General features: G+C 46.9%; 8 protein-coding genes across 8 annotated transcripts; 4 read left to right on the top strand and 4 right to left on the bottom strand.

Moving 5' to 3' along the window:
• Positions 1 to 2,308: 2,308 nt before the first annotated feature.
• GL218_06334 (uncharacterized protein) lies at positions 2,309 to 3,010 on the top strand (the record flags this gene model as incomplete). The annotated part of the gene is made up of 1 exon (XM_033583041.1): positions 2,309 to 3,010. The coding sequence occupies one exon, from the start codon at positions 2,309 to 2,311 to the stop codon at positions 3,008 to 3,010; it is 702 nt and encodes a 233-aa protein (XP_033434013.1).
• A 1,057-nt stretch (positions 3,011 to 4,067) lies between these two features.
• On the bottom strand, positions 4,068 to 5,615 carry GL218_06333 (Tip elongation aberrant protein 1; the record flags this gene model as incomplete). Its single annotated transcript, XM_033583040.1, has 1 exon — positions 4,068 to 5,615. The coding sequence occupies one exon, from the start codon at positions 5,613 to 5,615 to the stop codon at positions 4,068 to 4,070; it is 1,548 nt and encodes a 515-aa protein (XP_033434012.1).
• Positions 5,616 to 7,542: 1,927 nt separating this feature from the next.
• On the top strand, positions 7,543 to 9,862 carry GL218_06332 (tRNA-dihydrouridine(47) synthase [NAD(P)(+)]; the record flags this gene model as incomplete). The annotated part of the gene is made up of 3 exons (XM_033583039.1): positions 7,543 to 7,757; positions 7,810 to 9,705; positions 9,775 to 9,862. The coding sequence occupies 3 exons, from the start codon at positions 7,543 to 7,545 to the stop codon at positions 9,860 to 9,862; spliced, it is 2,199 nt and encodes a 732-aa protein (XP_033434011.1).
• A 973-nt stretch (positions 9,863 to 10,835) lies between these two features.
• Positions 10,836 to 11,758, top strand: GL218_06331 (uncharacterized protein; the record flags this gene model as incomplete). Its single annotated transcript, XM_033583038.1, has 4 exons — positions 10,836 to 10,856; positions 10,983 to 11,068; positions 11,144 to 11,296; positions 11,383 to 11,758. The coding sequence occupies 4 exons, from the start codon at positions 10,836 to 10,838 to the stop codon at positions 11,756 to 11,758; spliced, it is 636 nt and encodes a 211-aa protein (XP_033434010.1).
• A 1,421-nt stretch (positions 11,759 to 13,179) lies between these two features.
• On the bottom strand, positions 13,180 to 15,689 carry GL218_06330 (uncharacterized protein; the record flags this gene model as incomplete). Its single annotated transcript, XM_033583037.1, has 7 exons — positions 13,180 to 14,239; positions 14,294 to 14,714; positions 14,769 to 14,925; positions 14,972 to 15,091; positions 15,147 to 15,242; positions 15,296 to 15,506; positions 15,565 to 15,689. The coding sequence occupies 7 exons, from the start codon at positions 15,687 to 15,689 to the stop codon at positions 13,180 to 13,182; spliced, it is 2,190 nt and encodes a 729-aa protein (XP_033434009.1).
• Positions 15,690 to 19,485: 3,796 nt separating this feature from the next.
• Positions 19,486 to 19,898, bottom strand: GL218_06329 (DNA-directed RNA polymerases I, II, and III subunit RPABC5; the record flags this gene model as incomplete). The annotated part of the gene is made up of 4 exons (XM_033583036.1): positions 19,486 to 19,537; positions 19,603 to 19,689; positions 19,743 to 19,801; positions 19,863 to 19,898. 4 exons carry the CDS (start codon positions 19,896 to 19,898, stop codon positions 19,486 to 19,488), a joined length of 234 nt encoding a protein of 77 aa, XP_033433769.1.
• Positions 19,899 to 20,280: 382 nt separating this feature from the next.
• On the top strand, positions 20,281 to 23,388 carry GL218_06328 (U3 small nucleolar RNA-associated protein 17; the record flags this gene model as incomplete). The annotated part of the gene is made up of 4 exons (XM_033583035.1): positions 20,281 to 20,304; positions 20,371 to 20,669; positions 20,743 to 21,539; positions 21,596 to 23,388. 4 exons carry the CDS (start codon positions 20,281 to 20,283, stop codon positions 23,386 to 23,388), a joined length of 2,913 nt encoding a protein of 970 aa, XP_033433770.1.
• Positions 23,389 to 24,460: 1,072 nt separating this feature from the next.
• On the bottom strand, positions 24,461 to 26,351 carry GL218_06327 (Versicolorin B synthase; the record flags this gene model as incomplete). The annotated part of the gene is made up of 2 exons (XM_033583034.1): positions 24,461 to 26,083; positions 26,145 to 26,351. The coding sequence occupies 2 exons, from the start codon at positions 26,349 to 26,351 to the stop codon at positions 24,461 to 24,463; spliced, it is 1,830 nt and encodes a 609-aa protein (XP_033433771.1).
• Positions 26,352 to 27,540: the final 1,189 nt, after the last annotated feature.

Below are 27,540 nucleotides of genomic sequence, written 5' to 3'. Positions count from 1 at the left end.
AATCTCGATCCTTACGATTCCCATATTATGTATACATAGTTAACTAGTATAGCTAACCTAATATCCTAACAACCCAACACTCGTTCTAGACGGGCAGACGGGCCAAGCTCCTACTAAAGAGATCGTCCCGCTAACTATATAGAGATGAGACGGCGTCAGTTTGTTCTGAAACCATGTTTTTAAGCTGTCACTCAGAGAGACGGTCTCGTGGCTAATGGCAACCTATTACACAAGATGCCGCTGAAGTGCCGGCTTAGCATATTTTGGCATTGTCGTCTCAAATGTCAGACTTCATCTCCGAGCCGCGGTAACACAGTAGCGAGAGCCACTCTACTCGCCTCAGCGGATTCGCGTGGGATTGGTTCTCATAATCTGCCATGCGCGCCACGACGCCAGCTCGCCTGGGGGGAAATTATGATCGATCGTCCTGAAGCAACCCCGTCTCCTACGGCCATCTGGATCTCCTTGTGATCTATCGGATCAAGTCTTCCTTACCAAGCTGCCTACTTAACACAAACGTCTTATTACCAGTCTTTTCCGGAAGAAGGACCGACGATGCTCTGTTTCTAGTGGCACTTTGGTCTTAGATCCTATAGTATTGCGGACTAAGGTCATTATTCCACCTGCCCGCATGGACAAGGTAAGTACATATAAATTATCAAGGTGAGTAAAGGGTCCAAATCCTCTTATAAAATGATCAAGGTGTGTATTTCCTGGTTTTATACCGAGCAATATATTTAGAATACTGTCTATCTGATATCTAGGTACATATCGACAGAAATACTTCAACCTCACCTTTAGAATATTTCCAGAATTTATTGGCTCTAGCTCCGGTCGTCTTCGCTGCGTGTCAGCTTTAACCGAGCCTTACCAGACCCACCCGTAGTAACAGGTGAGTTGCAAGGCATGAAACGGCATCTCCCTGCGCTTGTCCCGCTTAGCCCTGGCTGAGCTAAGACAGTTCGGATGCATTGGACACGGAGCTGACAAGAGACGCCAAGATCATCATTTATGACACGTGATAGACTTGTGTATGCCATTACATAGGAAGCGAATGGTCACTGGAGCGTAAGCTCCGATGATTTGACTGAGACCCCCGGGCTTCTGCTCCTTCACGGACCGGATTCCACGAATGTTTGGATTCGCCGTTCCTTATGTTCTTTCTAACCTACTAGGCTGCCAGGTAAATTTAACTAAAAATATTTCAAAGCCTCTATTCGGATTGTAGTTAAGAATGGAACATCAACGTCTAAGGTTTACAAAGTCAAATGGCTGGGTCAAATACCGTGGATATCATGTGCTTCGCCCGAGCTCCATCTATCCAACCAATTCAACAAAGTCCGCGGAGGGAAACCGCTAAAGAATATTGCTATTCGGAGTTGAAACCCTGAAAGATACGCCGCATCGCCGATGAAATTCACCTAAAATACCGCGACGACAGCCGCAGCCTTACGGAGGTTTGTCGTTAATTAGGTTGAAGACGGCGGCTGTCGCATTCTTTAACGACGGAAGTACGACAGCTGAGTTTGACGGAAGACGCCGAGTTGGCCACTAAATGCGAAAAAACTAATTGCCAAAGCCCGAAAGCCCTTGTATTTAACGGCGAGCAAACGGCGAACAGCGGGCGCTAGTTTCGTAATAGGTACCTTTATGAAGTTTAAGTGTGGCTTCAGTGCTCTTCTAGGCTTTTTTAGTACAATTTAGCCTGTAAGACTTATACGACTGCTGCGTAAGCCACAATATATTAGCCACAATACGGGAATAACTCGGGCTCTGCTTTATTTGGCCGAACCACATTCCATCGTACCAGAGTGCGCCGGAACGTGCCACCAGTGGATTACATCATGTAATTTTTTCCCCGACTTTCTCCTTTGCGAACAGCTTCGTCAATTTGACGTTGTGTTGTGTTACTAAGAACCAACGCTTGAATCCGCCTGAATCCCGAAGAGGAGCCAATCGCAAACTGCTCAATTGAATTCTGTCACCGTTCAATTTCTAACTCACCGAATCTTCAAATATAATACCCCGCGTACCGACCTTTGAGGATACCAAGCTATCACGATAATTACCTACACATTCAAAGCAATCATACCTATTAGATATCATCCTAAGATACCCACACTTCGCACATTTCTCACGACCAAGTGCATATATACCTAGAGTTATACAGATCTTGTAATACTATAGACAAGACAAGACAAGATCCAATCCCAAAGCATCGGACTCCTTACGATATAAAGAAGTATTGGAGTAATCGAAAGAATCAATAAATCCCCGCACTACATATAATAATCATAAAGCCGCAGCTATGAAGATTGTTTCGAAAGAGGAAGAAAAAGCGCACTATGGCCAAGTTCTTACGGGTGGCATCATCGGTGGCTCCTTGGGAGTCGGTGCTGGATTAGTTGGTGTTATGGTTGCATCGCGGCGATACCCAGTCTTCCGATCGCTCACGCTTCCCTTCCGCGCCTTCCTCATCACATCTACAGGTACCTTCGGTGCCATCGTCAACGCCGAGCGGTATTCGAATGCCTTCCACAAGGCCAACAACCCCATGAACTTCTACGTCGACGAGGCCCAGCGCACACAGGAGCTCATCCGTCAGCAAGAGACCAACTGGGAGCGCTTCACCACATGGGGCCGCGAAAACAGGTACTCCATCGTCTTCGCCTCCTGGATCGCCGCCATGGGCGTCGCACTCGGCATCGTCGGCCGCAACAAGTACCTCTCCACCTCGCAGAAGCTCGTCCAAGCCCGTGTGTACGCCCAAGGCCTGACGCTAGCCGTGCTCGTCGCCTCCGCCGTCTTCGAGACGGCCGATGCCCGATCCGGAACCGGCCGGTGGGAGACTATCAAGGTGCTCGATCCCAACGACCCCGAGCACAAGACCCTCATCGAGAAGCGCGTCCACAAGGAGGAGTACGAGGGCCAGGATCTGTGGAAGGATATGGTTGCTGCTGAGGAGCGCCGGCTCGCGGCCCAGAAGACGCAGAAGGGAAACTCGCAATAAGCGGCTGGTGGTAGCGGCGTTTAATCGCCAGTGAATGGGATAATAAAAGACATCTTGATGGGAGCAGCAGCCTGCTAGGCTAGGCTAGGCTAGATGAAACGCCGCCTACCTCGCGTGTGTAGCAAGCGGTTGGGCATTTCCATTGCGTCCCGGATTCACCTGCATATTTTCCTTTGCATCGATCATTGTCCCGGAGTTTCGGTCATGTGCGGTTGGGTTGGGCTAGGTGAATCTCATCATTTCACTTGTCTCTTTCTCTCTTCATGTACAAATATAAAAAAGCAAATAAGCAAGCGTGGACGGCTATGTGGCCTTTTCTACACTACGCTGTCATTGAGGGAGGAAGGGAGGGAGTGGAGGAAAGGGATGAAAAAAAAATTAAGGCCATGGATATTCTTTTTTAGCATATTTAAGGGGTGGGAGGTCGGAGGCGATATGATTGATAAGACGATGATGCATCATGCTTTAATATTATATATAACATAGACCATATATATTATTTCAAGGTACTGGATTTGTATGCCATCCTGTGACCTGACCCGACTGTATAAGATATTAAACCACCTTTCTCCCCCCTCCCCCTTCCCACTCCCCCCCCCCTTTTGCCCATTTTACGTGTCCCGGCGCCCCAAAAGACCCAAGATTCAGTAACGGCACGCTCAAAGCAATACTATCCTCCCGATCCCAATTCAGAAATGATGCCTGATAGCTACATTTGCGTAGATAACTCATATTCGCAATGAAGGCTACAACTGACCAAAGGAACGCCCTCCATTTTGGGAGGGGAATCTTGCGGCCAGCAGCCCCTGCGTACCTAGCTAGACATGGACGGCACATAATGAAAATAAAGGCCCAAATTGGCCCGTCATAGACAAAGAACACAACGCTATCGGAATGATATGTAATCTAGTCCCAAGCCCAAGCCCACGCTAGATTAAGTAAGTTGATACATAAAACCAACATGGCCGCATAAATCTAACCTTCAGCGCCCCTTGGATTGCCAACAGCCCGAACACCCAAGATTCTCTAAACTCGCAGCGGTAAACTCGAGTTTGGCCTAGACTTCGATAGTAAAATGGCTTATCTGCGAGTAATACGCGTGTACGGCTAACTCGAGGATCCAGACGTCGCTGAAAACCTCACCGCCGTCGAAGCCGCCGATTATGACGAGCCGGCTATCATGTAACACCGTGCCGTGGTACCCGCGACCGCTGGGGGGAAGGCCATATACTCTCCGCTTGTCCCAGGTCATAGTGACTAAATTGAGAAGCAGCACGTCGTTGGAGTATTCATTGCCATCGTGACCCCCAACGATGAATAGATACGAACCTACGATCGTTGAAGTGTGTGACAACCGCCTGAACGTTACGGGGATGTGCACCGCCTTCCAGGCGTGCGTGTCCACGTCGTATACCCATACGTCATTAAAACACTCGCCGCCATCTGATCCTCCATAGATGATCAACTTGCTTCCTACCATATTCGCTGTATGGTAGCCCCGCGCTTTGGGTCGGCTGGTATCTTTGACTACCGTTCCGTTCGAGCTGGTTGCCGAGGGACTCGATACCAGCTTCCAGCTCATCTTATGCACATCTGTAACATCGAGCCGCCATATATCGTTTAGAGCACGTATTCCGTCTCCACCGCCAAACATATAGATGCCGTTTTTATACAGGCAGGCCGTATGCGCTCGCCGCGCACTCGGGGTCCGGTCCCCTACTATCCGCGGTCGATGCCACCGAAAATTTACCGTATCCAGCACGTACACGTCGTTATAATAAGCCGGGCCGTCTCCACCACCAAATACCACCAGTTTCTTGCCGACAGCTGTACACGTCATGGCGCGCAACGGGACAGGTATATCACCCGTCACATGTGGGCTACTCCAGTGGAACGAGTCCGCATCTAGGACATACAGCTCGTTGAAACAGGCACGCGAATCGCAACCCCCAAAGACATATACGTTGCTCCCGATTAGAGTCGTCGTGTGTGCACGGAGTGGGGTGTGGGGGGCTCCGGATACCGGTGCTCGCGACCAATACATGCCTGATGAAGGTGCAGCGGGCACATCGGGTGCTGTCTTGGGATCTTGGAGAGGCGGAAATGGGACATGAGGGCCACGCGGCCGTGGAGCGGAGGACGCTTTTCGAGATCCACCGGAAGCTCCCGACCCCGTGCTCGTAGTAGTGGCTCGGCCGGCGATGGCCGACGTCGAGCGCATAGCTACCGGCCGCCGTCCATCATCTAGACTAGAGGACCCGACCTGCGGATCAGACGGTATGGGAGTAGTATAATCACCATGGCGCCGAAGGGTGAGAGTGGGGATGGGCGTCGGAGCAGACTGAGGCGGTGGCACGGCAAACGCGGATTTATTAGAGACGGACTGCGAACGTGAACGTATCGAGGGCTCGGATGCCTTGCGTTTACTCGAGGAAATTCCCTGGCTCTTAGATGAGAGGTGACCTGGTGTATGACTTCGAGTAGGGGCAGCAACTCGGTCTTGTGCCTCGTTTCCACTGTCGCCGTCGGCGGAGGACGGGGCGATCTTTTGGGATCGGATAGTCCTCGACTTGGTGCTTGAGGGCGATCGTGGGTTATCGGCCATAGTTTCGTTAGCGGAGGGCATGGTTCTCGAATAACATGGCCTACGTTCCGCGTCCGAAGCTAGGGGGTTCTAAATGGTGGTCTGCTGAAAATACGTCACACGGTCAATTCCCCAAACTATCCACCTAGCCTAGTCTCTCGGTAGTCAGTAGGCGAGTCGCGCAAGGGCATGGAGAGACTTGAATAAAGATTTAGGGCATGGGGTTTAAAACTACAGGGTGTGAGGGTGGGTAGAACAGTTAGTTAAGGTAGGACAGTTTCAAAGAAGTGCGTATTTTGACCCCAAGCAAGGGTTGAAACGGTTTGAAAGCTACTCAAGGTCAAAATAGATGATGCCAGTAATGATGCCAGTAATGATGCCAATAATGATGCCAGTATAAAATCCGGAGCACAGAATGATGACAGATTAAAAAAAAAACGGTTCTAATACAAAATAGTCAAGGTTGAACTTGTTGACAGGCCACGCGGGCATCCCTTGCTTTCTTCAAGCCCCTGCATGAAATTGGGCACTTTTCTAGAAAGAGAAGATGAAGCAAGGAAAAAGTGATTTGAACGAGTCGGAAACTTTTTGAGCAAATGGATACCTACCTAGGTACTACTTCAACCAATCCCGCGTATTCCCCCCGCCTTAACCGGGGGCTTGTACATAGTACGTACCTTCTAGCATACCTTCACTTACTGCAACGGGGTGATAACGATAACGGCACCTGCCTTTCATCTCACGTATATTTGTATATTTGTATATTTGTATATAATATTTGCATATTAAGAGTGTGAACTGCCAATAATAGTATGCCACCAAGCTGGTAAAGTTAATTTATATAGAAGCTGCATCTAACACAGCTACATGTACATACATCAATGTTATGTATTAATGCTTTCACCCTGCATAATATATTATGTAACGGCCCATCTTAATGGTACCCGAATAAGAGCTGAACTATGCCTGCTTCAGCTGAAAGCTTCCGTTTCACTAACAGCCTATTTGGTATTGTATATGCGATTATATATAGTGAGTCAATAAATTACCTATAGGGACTTAATAGCTATAAAGAAATCTCCTTAGACTACCTAAGCTCTATATTTTTGATCGATCATGTGTAAGTGTAACACACGAAGAGAGGCTCATGTTTAGTTGCTTTTCCTCGCCGCACGACTGCAGTGTATCATTTGCCAACCTTTACATATACGGACACGAGGCTGGCGCGGGAGATGGCCAACGCAGCACATCGTTTTCATGTCATCTGACCTTCTAGAATATATCTTTTGCATGGAAGGTTCTATAGTTTATGTACATTCATGTAAATATAGGATGGTAATCCTTGTTGGGATGTTTGGAGGTCGACTACCTTATGCTCGCTGTGTTATACGATACAGATATGATATAGAATGAGAAATGTAATTAGCTAACCTAGGTTACTATTAATAATTTTCTTTAATAAATTACCTACTTAATCATCAATGTAATAGTGTTGGGTATATAGCAAGTATCTCCACTCCGCTCGTATTAATAGACCCAATTCTCATAACTTACTATTATATGGCATAAATATCAACCAATTACAACGATAAAGTTAACAGATAAGTAATAATCGTACAGCTATTTCAATACTAATAACATAAAATAGATAGTTGTTCTTTCTATAAAGAAGAACATAGAGTAAAAACAACTGAAGTATAATCTTTTAACTAAAGATATAAAAGTTCAACTTTTAAGCATGTCTCTATGTATACCTAATGTATATGTATGGCGGGGCAGTTACCAATCAGAGCGCGGGTCTCTACGTATTCGGTACGAAGTACATATACTTGGGTAACTTTAGTACAAAATAAAAGTAAAATAAAAATGCAAGTTCGACATGCAAAACAAAAATTTATCAAGCCAAAAACTTGCATCATTTTTGTAATTTCAGTGCCGAATCCTCAAAATGGCAGACGAACAACTTGTTGAGAATAACAAGGCTACCACGGTCGCAAGTGGCCTAGGCGAGTCTCTGAAGCACGATGCCAATGGCAGTGCACATACCGAAACTGATGGTCCCGCGTCTAAGAGACAAAAGCTTGATCATGAAGAGACAAAACAGGAAGACCGGCGAACTCAATCGAAGGACAGAACCCGAGGTATTGCGCCCGTGAAAGCTGAGTAAGTTTAAGACCTGTCTGGATCTCTACTCGAAGCTAACAAAATTTGGTAGATATCTTATCTCTACTGAAGTTCAAGCTAAGGTCGTGGATGATGATGCAGCAGAAGCTGGTATAGCCACAATTGATTCTGTCAATGGCAAACCTGATCCTCGTGACAATCACGGTAAAAAGGGAAAGAATAGGAAAAAGCAAGGCGGTCAAAATCAGAACCGCAATTTTGGCAACCACGAAGATGCATTCCGCCTATGTAACAGCATTACCTACTCCGACGAATTCTCACCTAAACCGTGTAAATTTGGCGAAAGGTGTAACCTATCTCATGACCTACGCAAGTATCTCAAAGAGGGTCGACGTGAGGACCTCGATACTCTCGATGGCAAATGCCCTATTTTTGAGAAGTATGGTAGGTGTACTGCCGGATGGAAGTGCCGTTTCGTAAAGAGCCACTCTAAGGAAGTCGAACGAGAAGACGGACGAAAAGAGCTTATACTTCTCCGGAATAGCGATACTATGGAAACTGATGAAGATCCTGATCAACGACCGGGCGTGGTCAACGTCGTATCTACCGATACCAAATGGGATCTGGCCAGAAGAAAGGTCAAGTTCGAGAAGTCTGAGCCGTATATAAAATGGCTAGAGAAGGATACTGAGCTTATGAGACAAGTACACAATCAAGCCAAAAAGCAAGAGGGCAACAGTACAAATGCTGATATCAGGGAAGAGCTCAGGGCTCAATTCGTAGACCCGCCGCTTAAGCCATCCGAGAAGAGGAAGATTTACTTCGGGAGGGAAACTCCGGTATTAGCACCCTTAACTACGCAAGGCAATCTACCCTTCCGACGGCTATGCGTCGAATTGGGGGCTCAGATTACATATTCGGAAATGGCCATGGGAATGCCTCTCGTACAAGGACAGAAGGGCGAGTGGGCACTTATGAAGGCACATGAGTCGGAAACTGTATCCCCACGATTCACACCTAAGCCGGGCGCAATCGTAAAGGATTACGACAATACGAAGGACCTCAAATTCGGAGCCCAGATTTCGGGTAATCAACCATGGGTGGCAATGAAGGCAACTGAGGCCTTAACTCAATTTCTTCCTCATCTTCGAGTGGTAGATTTGAACTGCGGATGTCCCATCGACATGGTATACGAGTCAGGTGCTGGCTCTGGACTTCTTGACACGCCTAGCAAGCTAGAGAAGATGGTTCGGGGTATGAATGTCGTCTCTGGAGAAGTACCTATTACAGCAAAGCTGCGAACGGGGGTACGGGACGGGAAGCCGACAGCAGACAGGTTAATCGAAAGGCTTGCCTTTGGAGGCCCGGACACACGAGACAGACTTGGAGCACCCGGATGCGCGGCCATTACATTGCACGGCCGAAGCAGACAGCAGCGATATACGAAAAGTGCCAACTGGTCTTACATCGCCGAATGTACTAGCCTAGTTAAGTCATACAAAGCTAAGAAGGATGAGATAACGGACACGGCCAAAGAAGCGGATGAGAGCACCCAGGCAAACACGGCCGGCGGCAAAGTCTACTTTATCGGCAATGGGGACTGTTATTCACACGTAGACTATTTTGAGCATATTGACAAGGCCAATGTTGATACTGTCATGATTGCGCGAGGCGCTATGGTCAAACCGTGGTTATTTGAGGAGATCGAAAAGGGTCAATATCTGGATAAGTCTGCGTCTGAGCGACTGGGCTATATAGAGAAGTTTGTCCGCTACGGACTGGAAGCATGGGGATCTGACGAGCTAGGCCTGGGCTTTACAAGGCGGTTCTTACTGGAGTGGTTGAGCTTCACGTACCGATATGTACCCATTGGGGTCTTGGAATACCTTCCCCCTAGCCTCAACGACAGGCCACCGCTATACAAGGGACGGAACGAGCTTGAGACTCTTCTAGCAAGTGACAACTACAAGGACTGGATCAAAATTAGGTATGTCTCGGTTTTCCTTCCTGTTTTCAGTCTTTTATTGCATCAGATATAGACTAACATAAAATGTAGCGAGATGTTCCTAGGCCCTGCTCATCCGGATTTCAAATTTCAGCCCAAGCATAAGTCTAACAGCTACGAGATTGAGGCGGAAGGATAGACTCTAGTTTATCTTTATGGGTTATTTGTTGACTCATTCGGCTGAAATCAAAGCTCCAAGCTCAGGGATGATATTCCTATTTCAAAGCAGTTTTGCTAGCAGATAGATATGTATCACAACCAATACAATGGAGTAATTTGCTGCATTTGATGAACTGTGGCGCAGAACACGCGGCCCTCGGCCTCCCATCATAACAGGCCAGATTTCATTTGCTTCTGCATGATACATCAGTTAGGCAGAAGACCTACACGTTTCAATAGAGAATGAATCCATTCGGAATGTTTCTTGATGTGTGTTTGGGATGATATGGCGAGTATAAGAAATTAAAGCTAGAAATATGTACATCTTGTCAGTATTTATGACATACCTTATGATTTAAGCAGATTGTACCTATAAAAATTACATGTACCTATGTACTTGACGACTAAAGAAATTGTGCTTAGGTAAAAGCAGCGTTAGGTAGATTCGCTGTGTAACTGCAACGTCATTCGTTTCCCTGTAAGAACTGACGTAGTTGACTTCCAAGCTTTAATAACTAGAGGTACTTTACATACATAGGTACCTAGGTAGGGTACCTGCCACTTTCAGCCCCACCACTCATCACCTAAACCAGCTCAGCAGCAGAAAAAACAGCAGCAGCTATCACTCGGTAACGACTTCTCGTGAGACAAGGCCACCTTTCGACCTTTTTTTTTTCCTTCTTCCTTTTCCCTTAAAATTCTCACTTATTAACCCAAAAAGCTTCGTTGCAAGTTTAAGATAGGAATCTCTACCCAATCTTTTGTCTTTGATACGTTGACAATTACCACACCATCTGCATATATCAACAACTACGTCAATTCTCCCTTGACAACGCACACACATTTGGGCATTGCTGCACTAAGTAACACCACACACACAATACACACAACAATACACACAATATACACACAATAATTTCCTTCCCGACTCCTCCACGATCAGCTTGCCCAAGATGACGCTCTATTACTCGCTTGTATGTTCCTCATTCGCAATCTTCCCATCTTCCCATTGAAACATTCTCGAACAAGAGTCTATCGAATGCTTCTGACTGTTGTGGCCCACGATGAATATATTCGACTTGCTAATTTTGGACAATCAGGTCTTCGTGCTCCTCGTAGCAGAGATGTCCCTCTTCATGCTACTCGTCGTCCCGATGCCATTCACCTTCCGACGAAAGATGTTTACGTACGTTAGCAATGCATATACTCGCCCGTCTAAAGCAATTTGTAGCGTTTGCTAATTGTGTGTTACAAACTACAGCTTCCTTTCCGAAAATCCCGTCGTAGCTAAATTACAGTATTGGCTGAAAATTACCTTCGTTTTTATCCTTATACTATTCCTAGACAGCGTTAATCGCGTCTACCGCGTGCAACTTGAGCTTGCCGCCGCAACCGATACAGCAAAGGGCACTGCGTAAGCTTCCTCTCCCCCCCACTAACTCTCCCGCTCTCCCGGCCTCCCGGCCTCCCGTAACCTTATACTAACCACCTCCCCAACAGAGCGGTGATGGGCCACGAGCGTCTCGAAGTTCAAGCTCGCAAATTCTACAGCCAGCGGAACATGTACCTGTGCGGTTTTACCCTGTTCCTGTCGCTGATCCTGAACCGAACATACACGATGATCCTAGAGGTTCTCCGGCTTGAGGAGAAGGTCAAGCAATACGAGGGCACGGACCGCAAGACTAAGGAAAGCGAGAAGCTAGCTGAGGCCGGCAAGCCTGGCGAGATTGCCCGTCTCCGCACCGAGATCGAGAAGCGCGACCGCGATATCGAGACCCTCAAGAAGCAGGCCGACGGCTTGTCCAGGGAGTACCACGACCTCTGCGAGAAGTATGGCGAGACTCTACCCCCCGCTGGCACCCGCAAGAACAAATAGGCTTTCAATGCTTTGCTGTGATGCCGCGGGTCTAGTGCTGGAGCTGAATAACAGCTGCAAAACGCACTATCTGAGGTGAATGGAGAGGTGTGTGGATGTGTGGGTGTGGGGTTGATGGCATACGAGTTCCGAATTTCTTTACCAACGTCCGAAGCGAACATCTCCGTTCCGCTTCAGAGGCTCACTGGCGTATCGGAAGAAACTACGGGCCTGGGGAAATATTTGCATCCTCGGTTGGACCCGGACCGGACCGGGCTGACTAGATTGTTTTACTATATGAGAAACATGGCTTTGACTACACGTGGGATGACCTGGTTATTCTATTCGGTAGCTGTACGTTTTGTTAGAGGATGCTACTCTGATGAATAGAAAAAAATCTATTTTTCTACCGCCTCGATTTCCAATGTGATTTTATGCGTGATAAGAGGACTGTTATTGTGATTTAGTATGGCGTGGGGGTGTGTGCTTACTATTGTTATCTGTATTGCTCTAAACTTGGTTAGAAGGTATAGTCATGACCCCCTGCAACTGATTATAACGAATAAATAAATACTGTAAGTGATGAAAGAAAAGCCAATGAAGAGAGATGTGTCCAGTTTATAGGTCCGTATATACATGGTGTATCCCGCTATACGTAGGAAATATGCCCTTGGCATCTATCTATCTATCTTGTTTGAAGAAGTGACTAACTAGGAAGAGGATGATAACTAAGTAGCTATAACTCACTCATAGTTCTTGACAGTTAGTTATTTAGGTAGGCAGTTATTAAGAGTCTAACCTAGTGGTTTCAAGTAGATAGTAGGTAGTTGATTTGATAACAACTACGAACCTAGCATCCAGGTAGCTATCCAGTAATAGATTTCACAGCTCAAAAACTCATGTTATACCATTAGGATAAATCCATTAAATTCGTAATATCTAAATTCTTCGTCTTGCTAAATTAGCAGTATGGCATAGCATAACATAGCATAGCATATGATTTTCCGGCCACTTCATAAATGATGTTGGCATCATGGGCACCTATAATATAAATAAGACCAGACAGGTCAGGTACGCAGGGCAGCTGTTTTCATCAAGCAACCTGCTTCTTTCTTCTCTCTTTTTATCTCAGTCTCAGTCTCAGTATCTCTCTCTCTCTCCGGTAAAAAGCCCCCCAAGCGCCGCGCCGCATAGTCATCTGGCTTCGTCATCCGTGAGGAGTAAAAGGGGGTATCTTTAAAGCGAGGGCAAAAAAGCGAAAAACAACAAGACATTAGTAAGTGAAACGAATAAAACCTGTCCAAATCCCCTAGCCCCTATCCGCGTTAAGATTCGTGATGCAAGATGTGAAATATCTTTCTAGTTCAAATTATTTAGTAGAAACGAAAGACGGGGGAAGAGATAGCCCCCTCCCTACGATTGGTTCATCTCATGCTGCCTCCTTAGACTGCAATATTCATGGTCCTACGTCCTTCGGCTTCCTCGGCCTGGAAACCGAAGACGAGCTTGAATAAGTCTCGTAAAAACCCGTATTGACTCGAGCGGTGCGTCATCCACTCCACGCTCTTGGCTACGTCGGCCGCCGAGACACGCTTCCCACGCGGCGGTAACGCTGTAGCCTGTCGAAAGGGGGAATCGCCTACTACTAAGTTCTTGTAATTTTGTAAGAGCGCCGCGTGGCTTGGCAACGAGCCAAAGGACCCGCTCGGCAACGATTTAACAAAGGCTTGCAGCGATGCTGCACTATTGTGATGGTGTCCGTCCGGCCCGCTGCTCTCTCGTGAAAAACCAACATTTAACGCTGCCTTTAGGATAAGTACCTTTATGCGTGTGATGTTAGGATCCTCGTTCGTCGTCGCTGTTGTGGCTGTACTAGACGTTCTTTGGCTACTTTGTGAGTAGCTCGAGAAGTTTGAGGCACTGCTAGACCACCTTCCGCCCCTATTGCTTTCCGTTCCTAGTACCAAGATGTTCGGCACCTGCGGCGATTCAGTATCGGGGGAGACCGGCGTGTCTTCGAATTCGGTCACGGGCGTCTCGGGTACAGGTGGTGGCTTCCGCATTACCTTTCCTCCTTGAGATGAGTGGTTCTTGAGGCTACCTGTTTTCGAACGGTTCGACGCCCTGCTCTCTCGTCCGTCTGCCATCTCGGTTATCTCCCGTTCTCGGTTGTATGAGAAAAAGTTCGCCGGACTAGGACGTGGTGTCCCTCTATCGGGTCGAATTTGCGTCCATCCTTCCCTAAATATGTCGCAGAGCTCCCAACATGCCTGAACTGCAGAACCAAGAAGCTCGCCGTCTGGCGTCCTTCTATCCCTCTTGCTTTGTCGTAAGCTAAATAGCATCTCTGCAAGAGACCAGCAGGCGGAAAGGAGCGAGTCCGTCTCCTCACCCAACTCACCGCGCTGCTTCATGAGTCGATGGCATAGCGTGATGTAGAAGTCTAAAGTTCGCTCTCGGAATGCCTCCGGAAGAGTTCGGTTGTCCTGCGCGCTATATAGACTGGATCATTGTTAGTATAGCCGCTTCAAAATATCGTAGAATTAGTAAACCTACTGGTTATTGAGTTCGAAGCTCACGCGCAAAACGGAATCTGACACCTCGTCCCCGCGTTGCCGTATATCGAAGAGAGCCTGGCAGAAATCACGGCACAAGTCTAAGTTTTGACGGACGTTAGAAGACTCATCAACTTCATCTCGGCTGTTGTACAACCGCTGACATAATTTCCAGCAGCATTTCCAGGCTCGTTCATGACCATCAGGAGTTCCTGATGAGCTGAATACTCTTTCCCGATGATGAGTACTGAGACTTGCCAAGGTATTGCATAAGGTCCAACACTCTTGCAGGGCCGATTTTAAAGACTTGATCTCTACATCCTCGCTGTCCTGCTCTTGGACGCGTGTGACGTACTCCTCGTCATCATAGCCTTCCAGATCAGGTTCAGCATCTGTCTCCGGCTCCTTAGATTCTGGGATTACTAGCGAGCTGTTAGCTACAACACCGGAATAATCTGAAGAACGGCCGTGCTAACATTCGAGGCTACTAGCACTGCTGGACCTGACTCTTGATGACTCGCTCATTATTTCTTGGAGATCTTGAGCTCTGGGTGTTGCACTGTCAATACTATATCTCACAGGTTTGACATCTGTCGATAGAGGGGGTGGTGTTGGTAGGCCAGGAGTTTTGGACTATACAAGTTAATTTATACCTTGACCATCTTTAGAGGACATTTACCTTTGGGACTTGTCTACTAGCAGGCGCGAACGTAGAATCCTCGGTTTTCGAGGAGATAGGAGACCTAGGCGATGTCCTTTCTGTTGATTCTGAGTACTTCGGTGAGTTGTCGGCGGTTTTCTACGATGTCACTTAGTATAATCTAAGCGAGATAGATCCTAGATCCTCAACTCACCCAACTCCGAAAGCTTTCTGGGGCGTGTATGACTGATACTGCCTCTTCGTTTGTCTGTCGTACGTGATCGGGAATGTTCGTCCTGAGCATAAGCAGCTGGCTTAATGTTAGCAATAATTCAGGTGCTTTCCCATCTTCAAGCCACCAACCTGAGGCTGCTGATTAGGGTTCGCTATGGAAGATTGGGATCGAACCTCGTCAGATTCTTCGTCGTCTATTTCTGTTACCTCAGTTCCGACAGACGTAACTGGTGAAGGGCCGACAATATCGCTCGGGCTCATAAGATAATGATTGGCGGAGGATGGCCGGGCAAGAGCAGACGACGGTCGGAGGGAACCGGACTCTACAGAGCTAGTAGACCTGATTCATGTGAGCGTAAGTCCCCGACGGCGACGTTTAGAATAAGTTAACGACGGACATGGGACGAAACTGGGAATGAGGAGCCGTAGACGACTCTGACGAAGATATAGACATCTCCATGTGTGGTGAGAAAGTAGATATTATACTCCCGGTTGATGTTCTCAACGGAGCTTCGAGGGCCATGGCTGGCTTGGCGATGTTGGGATGTGCTGGCCGCGGTGTAGTTCCGGCGGCGTTAAAAAGAAAAGCTGCACTTTATAACAGCTCTCTCTTAAATATATTGCGGCTGAGAAGCCCGTGGCGCGCTTATGATCCACGCGGCGACGGATATGTATACCACGTATAGCGGTCGCGTAATGGGTCTGATCTGGGTCCTGCAATGGCCAGAGACCCGGAGAAAACAAGTTGACGTAAGGCTCGATGAACCAGGGGATATGAACAGTCCACGAAAAAGCGATAGAATTTGGATCAATCGTAGGCCTTAACGCTATCGGGTATTAAGACGATCGACTTATGCGACAATCAGACTAAGGACCAACAGCTTGGTCGCTTCTACAAAGGAATATCCGTAGAAGTGCGGGACAGGGGTGGAAGATCATATGTATGTATGGGTTTTCGAGACGACAGAGTTGGACGTAACTGGACAGATTGAACGTGGTGGACTAAGTCGATTCAATTGCTGGTCTGAGGGAGGAGGGGCTATGAAGGACATCAGCATGAGATTTGTCGAGGGAGCTCCACTGCGACCTAAAGGACGTGGAGCGCATCCGCATACCCTAGGGCTCCTTCGAGGCTGAATTAGATATGGGGACCGAGATGATGTTGGGGAAAGATACCGATGAGGGGAGAATCCTGATTTCGCTGTTCTACTGCCTAAGTAGGTAACTTCTGGTGGTACGGAGGCTCTTCACTTGTTCTACTGATGATGCTTCGGGCAGAGTTCGACGGCTTACTCTGGTTTGGCGGCCACCTTTGCGCTGTCCGGTTTCCAGCCTGCAGATGCGCGTCTTAAACTCTTTTGCACCTCGAGTGCAGCTTTTCAACCAGTAGGGAGATAGCAAGGGAGGAAGTCGGATGGTGGGCTGCAGGGGGGAGCGAGACAGGGGTTTCGGCGCTTAAGCCACGGATGGATCGCTTCAAATCAACGAGTCACAAGAAGGCACCGCGATCTCTAGCATCCTAGTCCAAGACTCGGAGAATGAGTTATTAACCCACTTCATCCCAGCATGTCGGGGTAAAAGTGCACAAGGCGCAAAAGAACACGACAAGCCCCAGACTGACCGTTGTAGTTCACGATGATGTAGCCAATAAATTGGCGACATGATAACGTAGACCGAGCGCAATAGGCTCCATATTGCTTTTTCCCCTCGCTTCCCTCGGTTTGTATCACGACAGTTGAATCCGTTGCTAATATGTTGCGTAACCGGCGTGATTTGGTATGGCTTAAGGCGATGTAAATACAATACACCGTGGGATATATTTGCCTGTGTGTGAAACGGATAAAACTAGTCGGGTACACCCAAATAGTTTGACCTGATACGAGAGACGGTGAGTTCGTCTATCGCCCAACCAAATATCAAAGATATCTTGATGTAATCACAAGGCTGCCCAATATGCTACAGCATACATGCCATATGTACTATGGCACTAAATGTGTGAAAAAAGGCCGATGCGAAAAGTTGCGAGTATTTCATGCATCGTAAGAACCAATCCTTGGGCATAACCCGGTATGATAGTGTTCCCGAAGATCTGGTACCGCGTCTTTTATTAGCTCGAACTGGGTCTACCCATGTGGGCCGAGGAGGATTATTGGTGTATGAGCGTCGAGAGGGTGTGTGCACCTTGCTGTTAGGTTGGGCCGATCACGTATTGCGGGCCCTCGACACTGCATACACATCCGTACAAGGCCATGGTGCTTCTCGAATGACCATCAAAGCCGTGTTAGGCTCGGCATCCCGAATCCTCCGGCATCACTGCATCAATAAGGACAGAAATATGACTGATGTGGAAAGCGATGTTGGCTAGAATCTTTGGACTCTTTTTGATGTCACCGCTAGAGCCGACGACAAATGCGCAAAAGTGTAAAGGTGCTAGCTTCCCTAACCGCTGCCTTGTCTTACAAGTAGAGCTGTTGGGGGCTACAATTTCTATACGGCCGTTGACAATATTCTGCTTCTCAGGTGAGTGGCCATTGATACTACTATAGAGTGCAATACTATAGAATGTAATGATGGGGCCAATTCGTTGGCTACATAGTAGTTGTTCTTATCGGGTTGAAGCTGACGAATCTGATTTTTCCTTGGTTCCATTTGTGTTACTATGAGAAAAGTTGTAGTTACCTGTTACAAGACCGTTGGAAAGTATTGAAAGTCCCGGACCATTGTCCGTTAGGTATACCGTACCTACCTCGAACTGCTACTCGACCTTTCTCTACCTAGACCTTCTAGTCTATTTTTTAGTTAGTGCCGCTTGGGGTATTTGTCTATAATTCTATTGGCTGGTCTTAAAGTTCGCCAATGGTAATCACGTAAGGCAAAGGAACTTTTAGCTAGGCATATGCTGTTAGTTTAATTCGTACCTACCTAGTGACATGCATATTGGTAGCTTCTAACTAAAATGTATACTAAAAAGGAGCATTTATATTAACGTACCTATACCAATTAATGGGCCCAGTTCGTAGTAAATAGTCTAGTTAGGCATTTTTATACTCTTGAGGATAATAACTACTTGCAATTCCAATTCCCTTGGAATGTTAAATCACTAACTAGATCTTTTAAGAGGTACGTTTGTGTTTGTATATCCCTCGCATCCTATTTCATGTAGGTACCTAGTTATGATACGGATGATACGTACCATAGCATATAAGATCCACACTCGCTTATCCATTGGGGGCTTCTTCCAGAACGTGGTGTTAGTCGTGCGTGCATAGGCGCCGTGATACCAACCTGCATATCGTTTGCTGCATGGAAAGCTGGGAGCTCCTTGCCATACAATCCTGCCTTTTTTTTTTTAATTCTTTTTTTTCTTACCCTCATTAACAATTAAAGACCTTGCTTAATAATTTGCGGAAGATTTGCCCAAGTAGGTAGATTCAAGTGGAAACATTGAATTCGTTTTTATATCAAACCAACTAAATACTTTGCCAATTTTCATATAACTTATCTAAAGTAGCTCACAATATACATATTGTAAGGAGAATATAGAAATATCATACCTTGATAGGTATTCTTTGCCGCGTAAGATGTTAGAACAAAAGTGCATCAATTAGCGTCAAAAGGGCATGTTTGCTTTTTAGCGAGGAATCGATGCGTAAACATGCGGTCACCAAGAAGGAATTTGACGCCGGTTAGGAGATATGAGTCCAATACAAGTTCAATGTGTAGCGCTTGCGGCTGTTTGGGCGGCGCCACTGCAAAAGCCAACGTGGCACTATCCCCTAAGATGATCAGTCATGACACGACAAGCGAAAACAATATAGCCCATAATTAAAGCAAGGCACTGATCGGACCCTTTTTCCAGTGGAGAGATGCAGAAGAGCGGGTTCGGTTCGTGATGGACAATTTGTGGCCCGAAGTTTTAAGACAAACAAAGAAAGATAAACATCATAGGGATGTTAGCTATGGTTGAAAATTAGTTCAGAAGCAGATTGGGAATGTAGCCGCGGCTAACATGCATGGCGTTCTTCTTCGCGGCTATTTAGCATACGCTAACTTGAGGTCATATGGATAGGCCACTCGCGTATAATTACGAAGCGGTCTGGCTTGCTTCAGCCTCAAGGCGGATTTATCAGCACGGACATCTCCAATATCCAAAGCAGATAAGTTTACATTGCAGTCTATCTAAACTGTCGTGACGCCACTTAAACAGTCTTGATACGCCATCCCGGAACTGCCAGCCCAACGCCATAGAATGCAATTTTTGTGCCAATTATCTCCATCATCAAAACTACCAAACTTCATCCATACTAAGCGATCGGAGCTTATCTCTGCTGTAGTTGGATCTTCTTATCGTTTCGTCCGTCAGGGGTATACCTTACATATATGTTAGAACATTGCTCTCAAAGATCTCAGTTGACTCCAAATATGCTCTGTCTTACTTTAGTAGTTTCTCGATGAGATCAACGTGGGTCATGACCATTCGCCGACAGCAGTATCGCTTCAAACCTAGCGAGTCCATGGCATCGCTTTGAGAACTGGTTAGTACAAAGTGTGAATATAAAGAGTGAGCGCAACGAACCCATCCAGGACGCCTTCATCAATGAGCTTAAGATATCGCTCCCAAAGGTCACCCGTCACCTATTGTCCTTCGGTCAACACAACACAACACAAGTTTAGCCGGAGAATGACAAACGCCTACCTTCCCGCAGGAAAAGCATCGAATAGGAATAATCATTTTGTCGAACAGAAATATGCGTCTCGTAGAATATCGTGAATATCGTTGTTAGAATCGAATCGTTCTGTGAAGTTGTGGCTCAAAGCGCGATGTGTAGTTGACCGTTGCGAAAAAGAGCGTGATGTGGCCAATGATTGTGAAAGAAACCTCGAAGTTGCGAAAGAGAAGTTGAATGGAAATTTGTTATCGATAAATGAATGCCAAGCAATCTATTTTATCTAGATCGTACCACTTAAACTAGTTCCATTAAAACTCTCTTATCGGGTCGCCTTATCGCGTTGTCCCGCAAAAAAATCTCGTGAACTTTTTGTTACCTTTGGTTTGTCAATTTTGGCGACGCTTAAAAGCTGCCTTCTAATGATCTACAGCATTTGCTTTCAAAATGGCCCCCATAGCAATCAATGAAGTAAGCGAAATTTGCGCCAGGAAGAATCTTATATAATCTTGCTAACCTACAGCTTTTATTTATTAGGATCTTAGTGCAAACAAACGCAAAAGGGATGTAGACGAGCACGGTAAAAGGAAACGACCGAAGCGAGACTCACAGAACGCCATAGGGGGTAAAGGAAAGGGCTCAGCAGTATCGTCAAAAGAAACCGGCAATATGACCAGCACAATCTTGAAGTCTGAAAGCTTCGTTGACAAATTAGAGAAGAGGCGACACCGGACAGAAGAAGAGAAACATGGAGACCACTCGTCGACTTGGAGGGTTTCAAAGCCAATGGGCGGCCGAATTATGGACGTAGACCCTATATTGACGGAAGATGAGAAGTAAGCGCTGAGTAGAACCTTCCCGGGGAGCTACGGGTAGGATTGCGAGGCTAAGAGCTAACATGGATATTAGGCATTTAATACTTGCATACAACACCTCCATTCAGGTATACTCGACAGCAGATTCTCTTCTAATACGCAAGATTCAGCTGGAAGAACTCGATGTGGAGAATACACCGGGACAGATCATGTCTATTTGCATATCTCCAAGCTCGCCAAATCATATATGGGTTGCTTCGTCTGATGGTCATGTCTGGTTGATTGATTGGACGAACGGCCAAGGTTCCGAGACATTATTTAAGCTACAATGTAGCTTTCTATCTGACATGTCTGTCGAACATATCAAGTTTGGCACAGAGTTCAAGGATGTGCCGTTAGTTGCTATCGAACATAAGAAGAAATGGCGGATCGTCGCCTGTGATGTCCGCCGATCCAAGTTCAAGAGTTCCTACCCGCTCTTAACGCAGCCCATGCCTATTTCAAACCTACGTTCTGTTCGAAACGGATATGCTTTAATAGCATCAACAGATCGTAACATTCTCCTTGGCACACTAAAGACCTCGTCAATCAAACATGTCAGCGAGCTCGAATACGAGTTCTTTACCCTTGACTGTAGCGACGAGATTATATGTTTAGATGTACGAGCAGCAGACCGTATACATCTCAATCGAAAGACGCAAATGGAAGCTGGCAATGAACCCGTAGTAGAAATCGTCGTAGGCTGTGCTCGTGGAGCTGTATTCTTCTACAACGATATCTTACCTCAAATCCGTCGGTTACATGGCTCCAAGGGGCATAGAGGCTCCCTTCAACCCCGCAAGTATCACTGGCATCGCAAGGCTGTTCACACTATCAAATGGTCGCGAGATGGTATGAAGCTTTTTCATTCTCAGATATTTATAATAGATCTCTAACTCAGATTGTAGGTCACTACATCATTTCCGGAGGGTCCGAATCGACACTGGTATTATGGCAGCTAGACACGCAGAAGATGGATTTCTTACCCCATCTCTCTGCGACAATCGAGAATATCGTCGTTTCGAAGCGCGGCTCTGCATACGTTCTCCATTTAGACGATAATTCAGTCATCGTTTTATCAACAGCAGAAATGAAGCCGACAACATACATATCTGGAATCCAGACACTCACTTCCCCACAGCCGCTTTCTAAGGATGACCTAGTCAGAAGAATAGGCCAGTATACTCCCGATCGATTATTAAAGATCCCGGCAGCAGTCAGTCCAGTAGATTCCTCGCGGATTCATTTTTGCGTAGGGAATGGGCAACGATTAAGCCACTCTGGGAGCGGCCCCTCTACTCCTTTGATACAAACAGTAGACCTCACTACTTTGCAAGGCATCTCGAAGCAAGCCCTGACAAGAACAAACCCGACGGATGTGAATACGACAGCTAAAGGTTATGCTATAACAGAACCTCGGGTCACCGGCATGGCATATTCAGCAGATGGGAAGTGGCTCGCCACTACTGATGAGTGGCAGCCGCCTTCGCGGGATATCAACTCTATAAAAGGATCCCCTGCCGAAAGGCGTGAGGTCTACCTCAAATTCTGGGCCGCCTCTTCGGAAGACCAGAGTCTGGAGCTCGTGTCTCGTATCAACGCGCCTCATTACACAGGCCGAAGCGAACCTATTTACGGCCTAGCCGCGGATCCACATGCGCACCGTTTCGCTACTATCGGTGAAGATGGAGTTGTTAGGTTGTGGGAACCAACGATCAGGCAACGCGATGGAGTGCTAGTCAAGGGCAAACTGGGACGCCAGCTACACAGCTGGGGATGCTCCCAAACTATATATCTTCAGGAAAACGAGGAACCGGTCGATCCAGATGCAATAACTACCAGCAGTTCCATACGAGGCTCAGGTGCAGTTTCTTTCTCCGAAGATGGGTCTACCATAGTCTGTGCTATTGGAACCGTCCATGGCTCGGCAATCCACGTCATCGATACAGAGTCTGGCAAGATTCGGAATTCGATTGACGGATTAATAACCGGGGAAATCCGCGATGTCAAAGTCCTGACTTCATGCTTAATCGTACTTTCAGATCGTCTTATAGTGTATGATTTAGTATCCGACGAACTCTTGTACGGCGTTCAACTGAGGGCAAACGAGGATTCATTCGGTCCAAGCGCAGCTATCTTGACGCATATGGCAGTTGACCAGAAGACTTCGACGTTCGCGGTAGCCGTTTCACGGGCCAAGCCAGGCTTGCTCTTCCCCACTTCTGAGCTAGCAGTGTTCTCTCCAGACCGAAGCGAGCCGGAGATAATTCACAGGTTCCCATACTCTATCACGTCAATAGTTGCATCAGTTGGGTCTAGTGGATACCTTATTCTCGACTCTGCCGCCCAGTTATGGTCAGTCAGCGAAGGCATGGACACTAAATCCCTTGCCTTTGCCCAGCCACTAGTTGACCTCAACCTTGACCAAGTGAACACCGAAGAGCCTCGTGAAGACAGGCCTTCTTTGGCATTGCTTTCTGGACAAGACGATGAGTCAGCAAGCGGGGACGAAATGGATGTTGACATACCAGATGCCACGGCCGACGGGGACGGTGACGAGGCTTATTCGGCTGTTATTCCACCACAAAAACTTTCAGAACTATTCGATACTGCGCCGGCTTTCGCGATGCCACCGATCGAGGACATGTTTTACCAGGTTACAAAGCTATTCTCATCAAACTCGGTTGTTTCAGCATCATGAGTGCCATCCGTCGAAAAGTAAGATGCCAATTTAGAGACGCACGCGACTTATAGTATCGATACTATTTGTTCTTCCACCAGTACTTCGTAGGCAGGGCTCAATATATAAGGAGAGAGTTGCAGATACCATTATTATAGCTGCTTGTTGAGCACTGCCTCCAATTATTTGAGAGGAAGGGGGTTAAGGACACCTATGAGGTACTTGGAGGCTTTGCCGTTTGAGTTTCATATCAAGGCAGCCTTAGATATCTCATATCAATGAGTCTTTAGCTACTTGCTAAGACTCTTTAGACCTGGGAGTTGATCGAACTGAATTAGATGCACCAAAGCGCATCTGGTGTATTTATTAGTGAAGACTTATTTTCACTCCTGTCATGTATGACAGGTCACAGAGGACATTAAAAATCAAAATACCAAAGTTACCTACTTTAATCACAATACATGATACTCCTTGTCGCTACATTTATCCCTAATATCTTACATCATAATGGGACGTGTTCTACTCCTTTAACTAAAAACTTGTTGACCTAATTGGCTAAAATAGGTAATAAACACATTCCGTAAAAGACATATACTAAAGCGCCACCGATTCTAATTAGCCACAATCCTTGCTACAGCTATAGTTAGTTGTCCGTTCGAGTATTACTTCCCCATCTACAGGAAGAGACAGGGGCTAATAAAGAACCATCTCGACAACATCAAGCATCTCGGGGTATAAGCAAACCCCCTAAGGAACTCGATGCTTGATTACTTGTCTACAACCACGCTAAAGTACCTAAGTTTAAAGGAGCAAGACGGGTAGATTTAGATGACAAGCTCAGCTCTATTCAAGCAGGGCAAATACATTATAGGTATTAAATTATCAGTAAATCGAAACAGTTAAACCTAGTCAAATCCCAATACCACGACTTAATTTTTTTTTTTACAGAAGCTCCCGTCGAGAAACTCCAAGCCAAGGCAGCCTTTCCAAAACAATAACATTAGCAGCTTTTACCTCCCCTTCCCCCCCTTCCCCCCTTCCCCTTAATACCTACCTAGGTATGTAGGTATGTACCTAGGTATGTACCTAATCTTCAGACCCCCAAGTCCGATCTAATCATCTCCGCCGCATGCTCGGCAAGCGCGTAGACGCTGGCCGCGGAGCAAGCGCCGACGCCGATGGGGAAGACGGCGGCGTCGCAGACGCGCAGGCCCGCGCACCCGTAGACTCGTAGTCGGTCGTCTACGACGCCGCCGAGCGCGAGCGCCATCTGAGCGCACGTCCCTGAGAAGTCGTGCGAGCTTGTCGCACACGAGCGCACGTAGCGTCGAGAGGCCTCGAGATCGTGGTCGTGGGGGGACGATGGGGATGAAGATGGGGGTGAAGAAGATGGTGGTAGAGAGGGAACGGGGGCGCCCGGGTTGCGCTTCCCGTTGGCGACGAGCTGGTTGGCGAATGGGGCGGTGGTTGTGATGGTGGCTTGTAGGAAGTGCAGGTGGCGCGCGAGGATCTCGACGTCGAGGGGGTGCGTGAGGGACTTGGGGTCGATGGCGGCGGAGGAGGCGGATGTTATGTGTACTGAGCCCCGGGAGAGAGGGTGCGCGAGGGTTATCGTGGCGGAGTAGTATTTCTCGCTGCCGGGGGGTGGGCCGGCTATTGTGCCGTCGGCGGCGTAGGTTGCGAAGCCGGGGATTGTGAGGTATGTAGCTGAAGGCTTGGTAGGCGAGGTGAGAACCGAGCTGACGAAGTTTTCGTGCGCTTTTGCAAAAGCTTCTGTCGTCTTTTCTGAGTCGTTTCGAAGCCCCTTATTACGTAGTAGTAGTTCCTCCATCTCCCGTTTCCCTTCAGGCGTTTCGATCCCGGGCACGGGTAGTTGTGCCGCGACTTCGAGGTTACCTCTTGTCCCAAATCCGACCTGGTTCTCGTAATCTGCTTGAACGGCGGCGAAAGCAGGTGCTTCGCCCCGTAGGATACCGTCCATCGTCTCGAAGCCTTTCTGGTCCACGACTTCGAAGCACATGCCAACTGTAGGATGGTTTTGAAGGTTTTCGCCAACATGTTTGTTATCGACTACCACGTTGATTCCGAGTGACTTCAAGAGCTCTGCGTCTCCAATACCGGATAGTTCGAGTATTTTGGGGGAGTTGATTGCGCCGGCACTGAGTATGATCTCTTTCCGAGCTGTTGCTATCTTGGTTAATCCGCCTTGACTATACTGGACACCGGTCGCCTTGGTAGGGTTCGATCCATCAAAAAGGACCTTCTCGACATGCGTCTCGGTATAAACAGCTAGATTAGGCCGCGACCGTGCTTGCTGAAGGTATGCATTGCCAGAATAGCTTCTCTGCTTGGTGGCATGATCGACGCTAATGGCAGACAAATAGGCGCCATAGAATTCCCCAGAAAGCGAATCTAGAGACGTAGGATATCCAAGATTGGCTAGTGTAGCTTTCCATACCCTTAGCCACTCGGTATCTTCAGGAAAACTAATTTCGAGGGGACCATTGCCCTCTGTTTCCTTAGAAGTCTTCGTCAGGGTATATGCTTTCCGTAAAGAACCAGAGAAGGACGCCCAGTCCCAGCCGGAATTACCCAGGTCAGCCCAGGCGTTAACGTTGTATTCAGATGGTGCAGCGAAGAGAAAGTTATTAAGTGCACTGCAACCCCCTAACAATCGTCCACGAGGAACAACCGTCTCTCGATTTCCCAGTCCTGTCTGCAGTTGCTAATGAGCCGATGTTCTTATTATATACAGGTATTTAATTCATAAAACATACCTGGGGGACAGTTCTAAATTGCCAGTCGGCGGAGCTACGGGTGAGGGAACTTCCCAAAAAGGGGGTGCTGACTCTAGGATCCTCGGTTAAGTCCTCGCCGGCCTCGAGGACTAATATCTGCAAGTTAGGGTCCTCGGAGAGCCTAGTAGCGAGCACGAGTCCGGCTGTTCCCCCGCCAACGATCACCACGTCGAAGACTTCCGACATTGTAAAGAATAGGAATATGGCGAGCTCTACTACTAAACGCGCTCGCGAGTTGAAGAGACTAATACGACAATTTATAAGTTCGCATCCGGCAAAGGTGATTCTATGATAAGATTTATGAATATCCAGTTACACTGTGTACGTTTATTTTCGGATATTTTACACGGTTACCGAATTCGTACACATCAGCCCATATGGTACGATTTGCAAATACTGATATACATATTGCCCAGGGGTTAGGAGATCTATTGAGGGGCATATCGGCTATTGGTTTTTAATTTGAGAGTTCTTATTGGAAGAGAATCCAAGAGCCTCTCTTCTATCCTTGGTAGGTACCTATGTATTACTCGATCGAAGTTCTAGAGATGACTAGTTTTTATCTGATATCTACATGATTTCCCCATTTGGTTATTTGCTATTTCAATATCTTCGAGAGCCCGCATATTGAACTTAATGGTTCTGTTAATAACCTTGATAATAATAGCTCTAACATGGTATGCTTAGTAATGACGTTTCTATCTGCTATCTAAATCTTGTCCCTGGATTCTGATCTGGAGAAGTCGTCGTCGAATACTTACTAATATCTAGTATATCGATTCATGTCATCCATACGCTGATATCGTGAGGATAGGGAACCCCATATTTGTCTACTATTAACTATAGTTTTGATGTAAGAGTAATCTGTGTTAGTTAGACAATTGTAAGTCATGGTCTATAATGCGGAATTAAATTAAAATTTTGATTTTTCGTATGGATCAAGCACGAACAGAACCAGCACCGTTTGCCTCCAATTTTATACCAACTGCCTCTACCATTGGCAAAGGAGGCAGCATAAATAGAAACGATGTCATAGAAGAAAAGTCTCCTTATATGTTTTTAGCGCATCATTAGATGTAGCTAGTTATACCTATTCATGAAAATATCCTTACACTCCTTAAGTAAAAATTTTCAAAGAAAGCTACTTCTAAATTTGATTTAGCTCCTGAGAACCACTTGACCTCCAATGTGGAATGTTTTCAAAAATATATTAAACGCTTGCGTAATGGTTGGGGTTCTCGTGAAAAAAAAAAGTGTGAAGTGGCCATCTAGGGAATCGAACCCCAGGGCCTAGCGATTTTTCATAAGGATATTGTATAATGATGCGGTAGAGTAGTTCATAGGTGTGGCGGAGTTATGAATGCTTCGCTAGGCC

Source organism: Daldinia childiae (genome assembly GCF_008694065.1).
Source record: "Daldinia childiae strain JS-1345 chromosome Unknown Scaffold6, whole genome shotgun sequence".
Classification (NCBI taxonomy): Eukaryota; Fungi; Ascomycota; class Sordariomycetes; order Xylariales; family Hypoxylaceae; genus Daldinia; species Daldinia childiae.
This window is presented reverse-complemented; position numbering and strand designations above follow the sequence as displayed.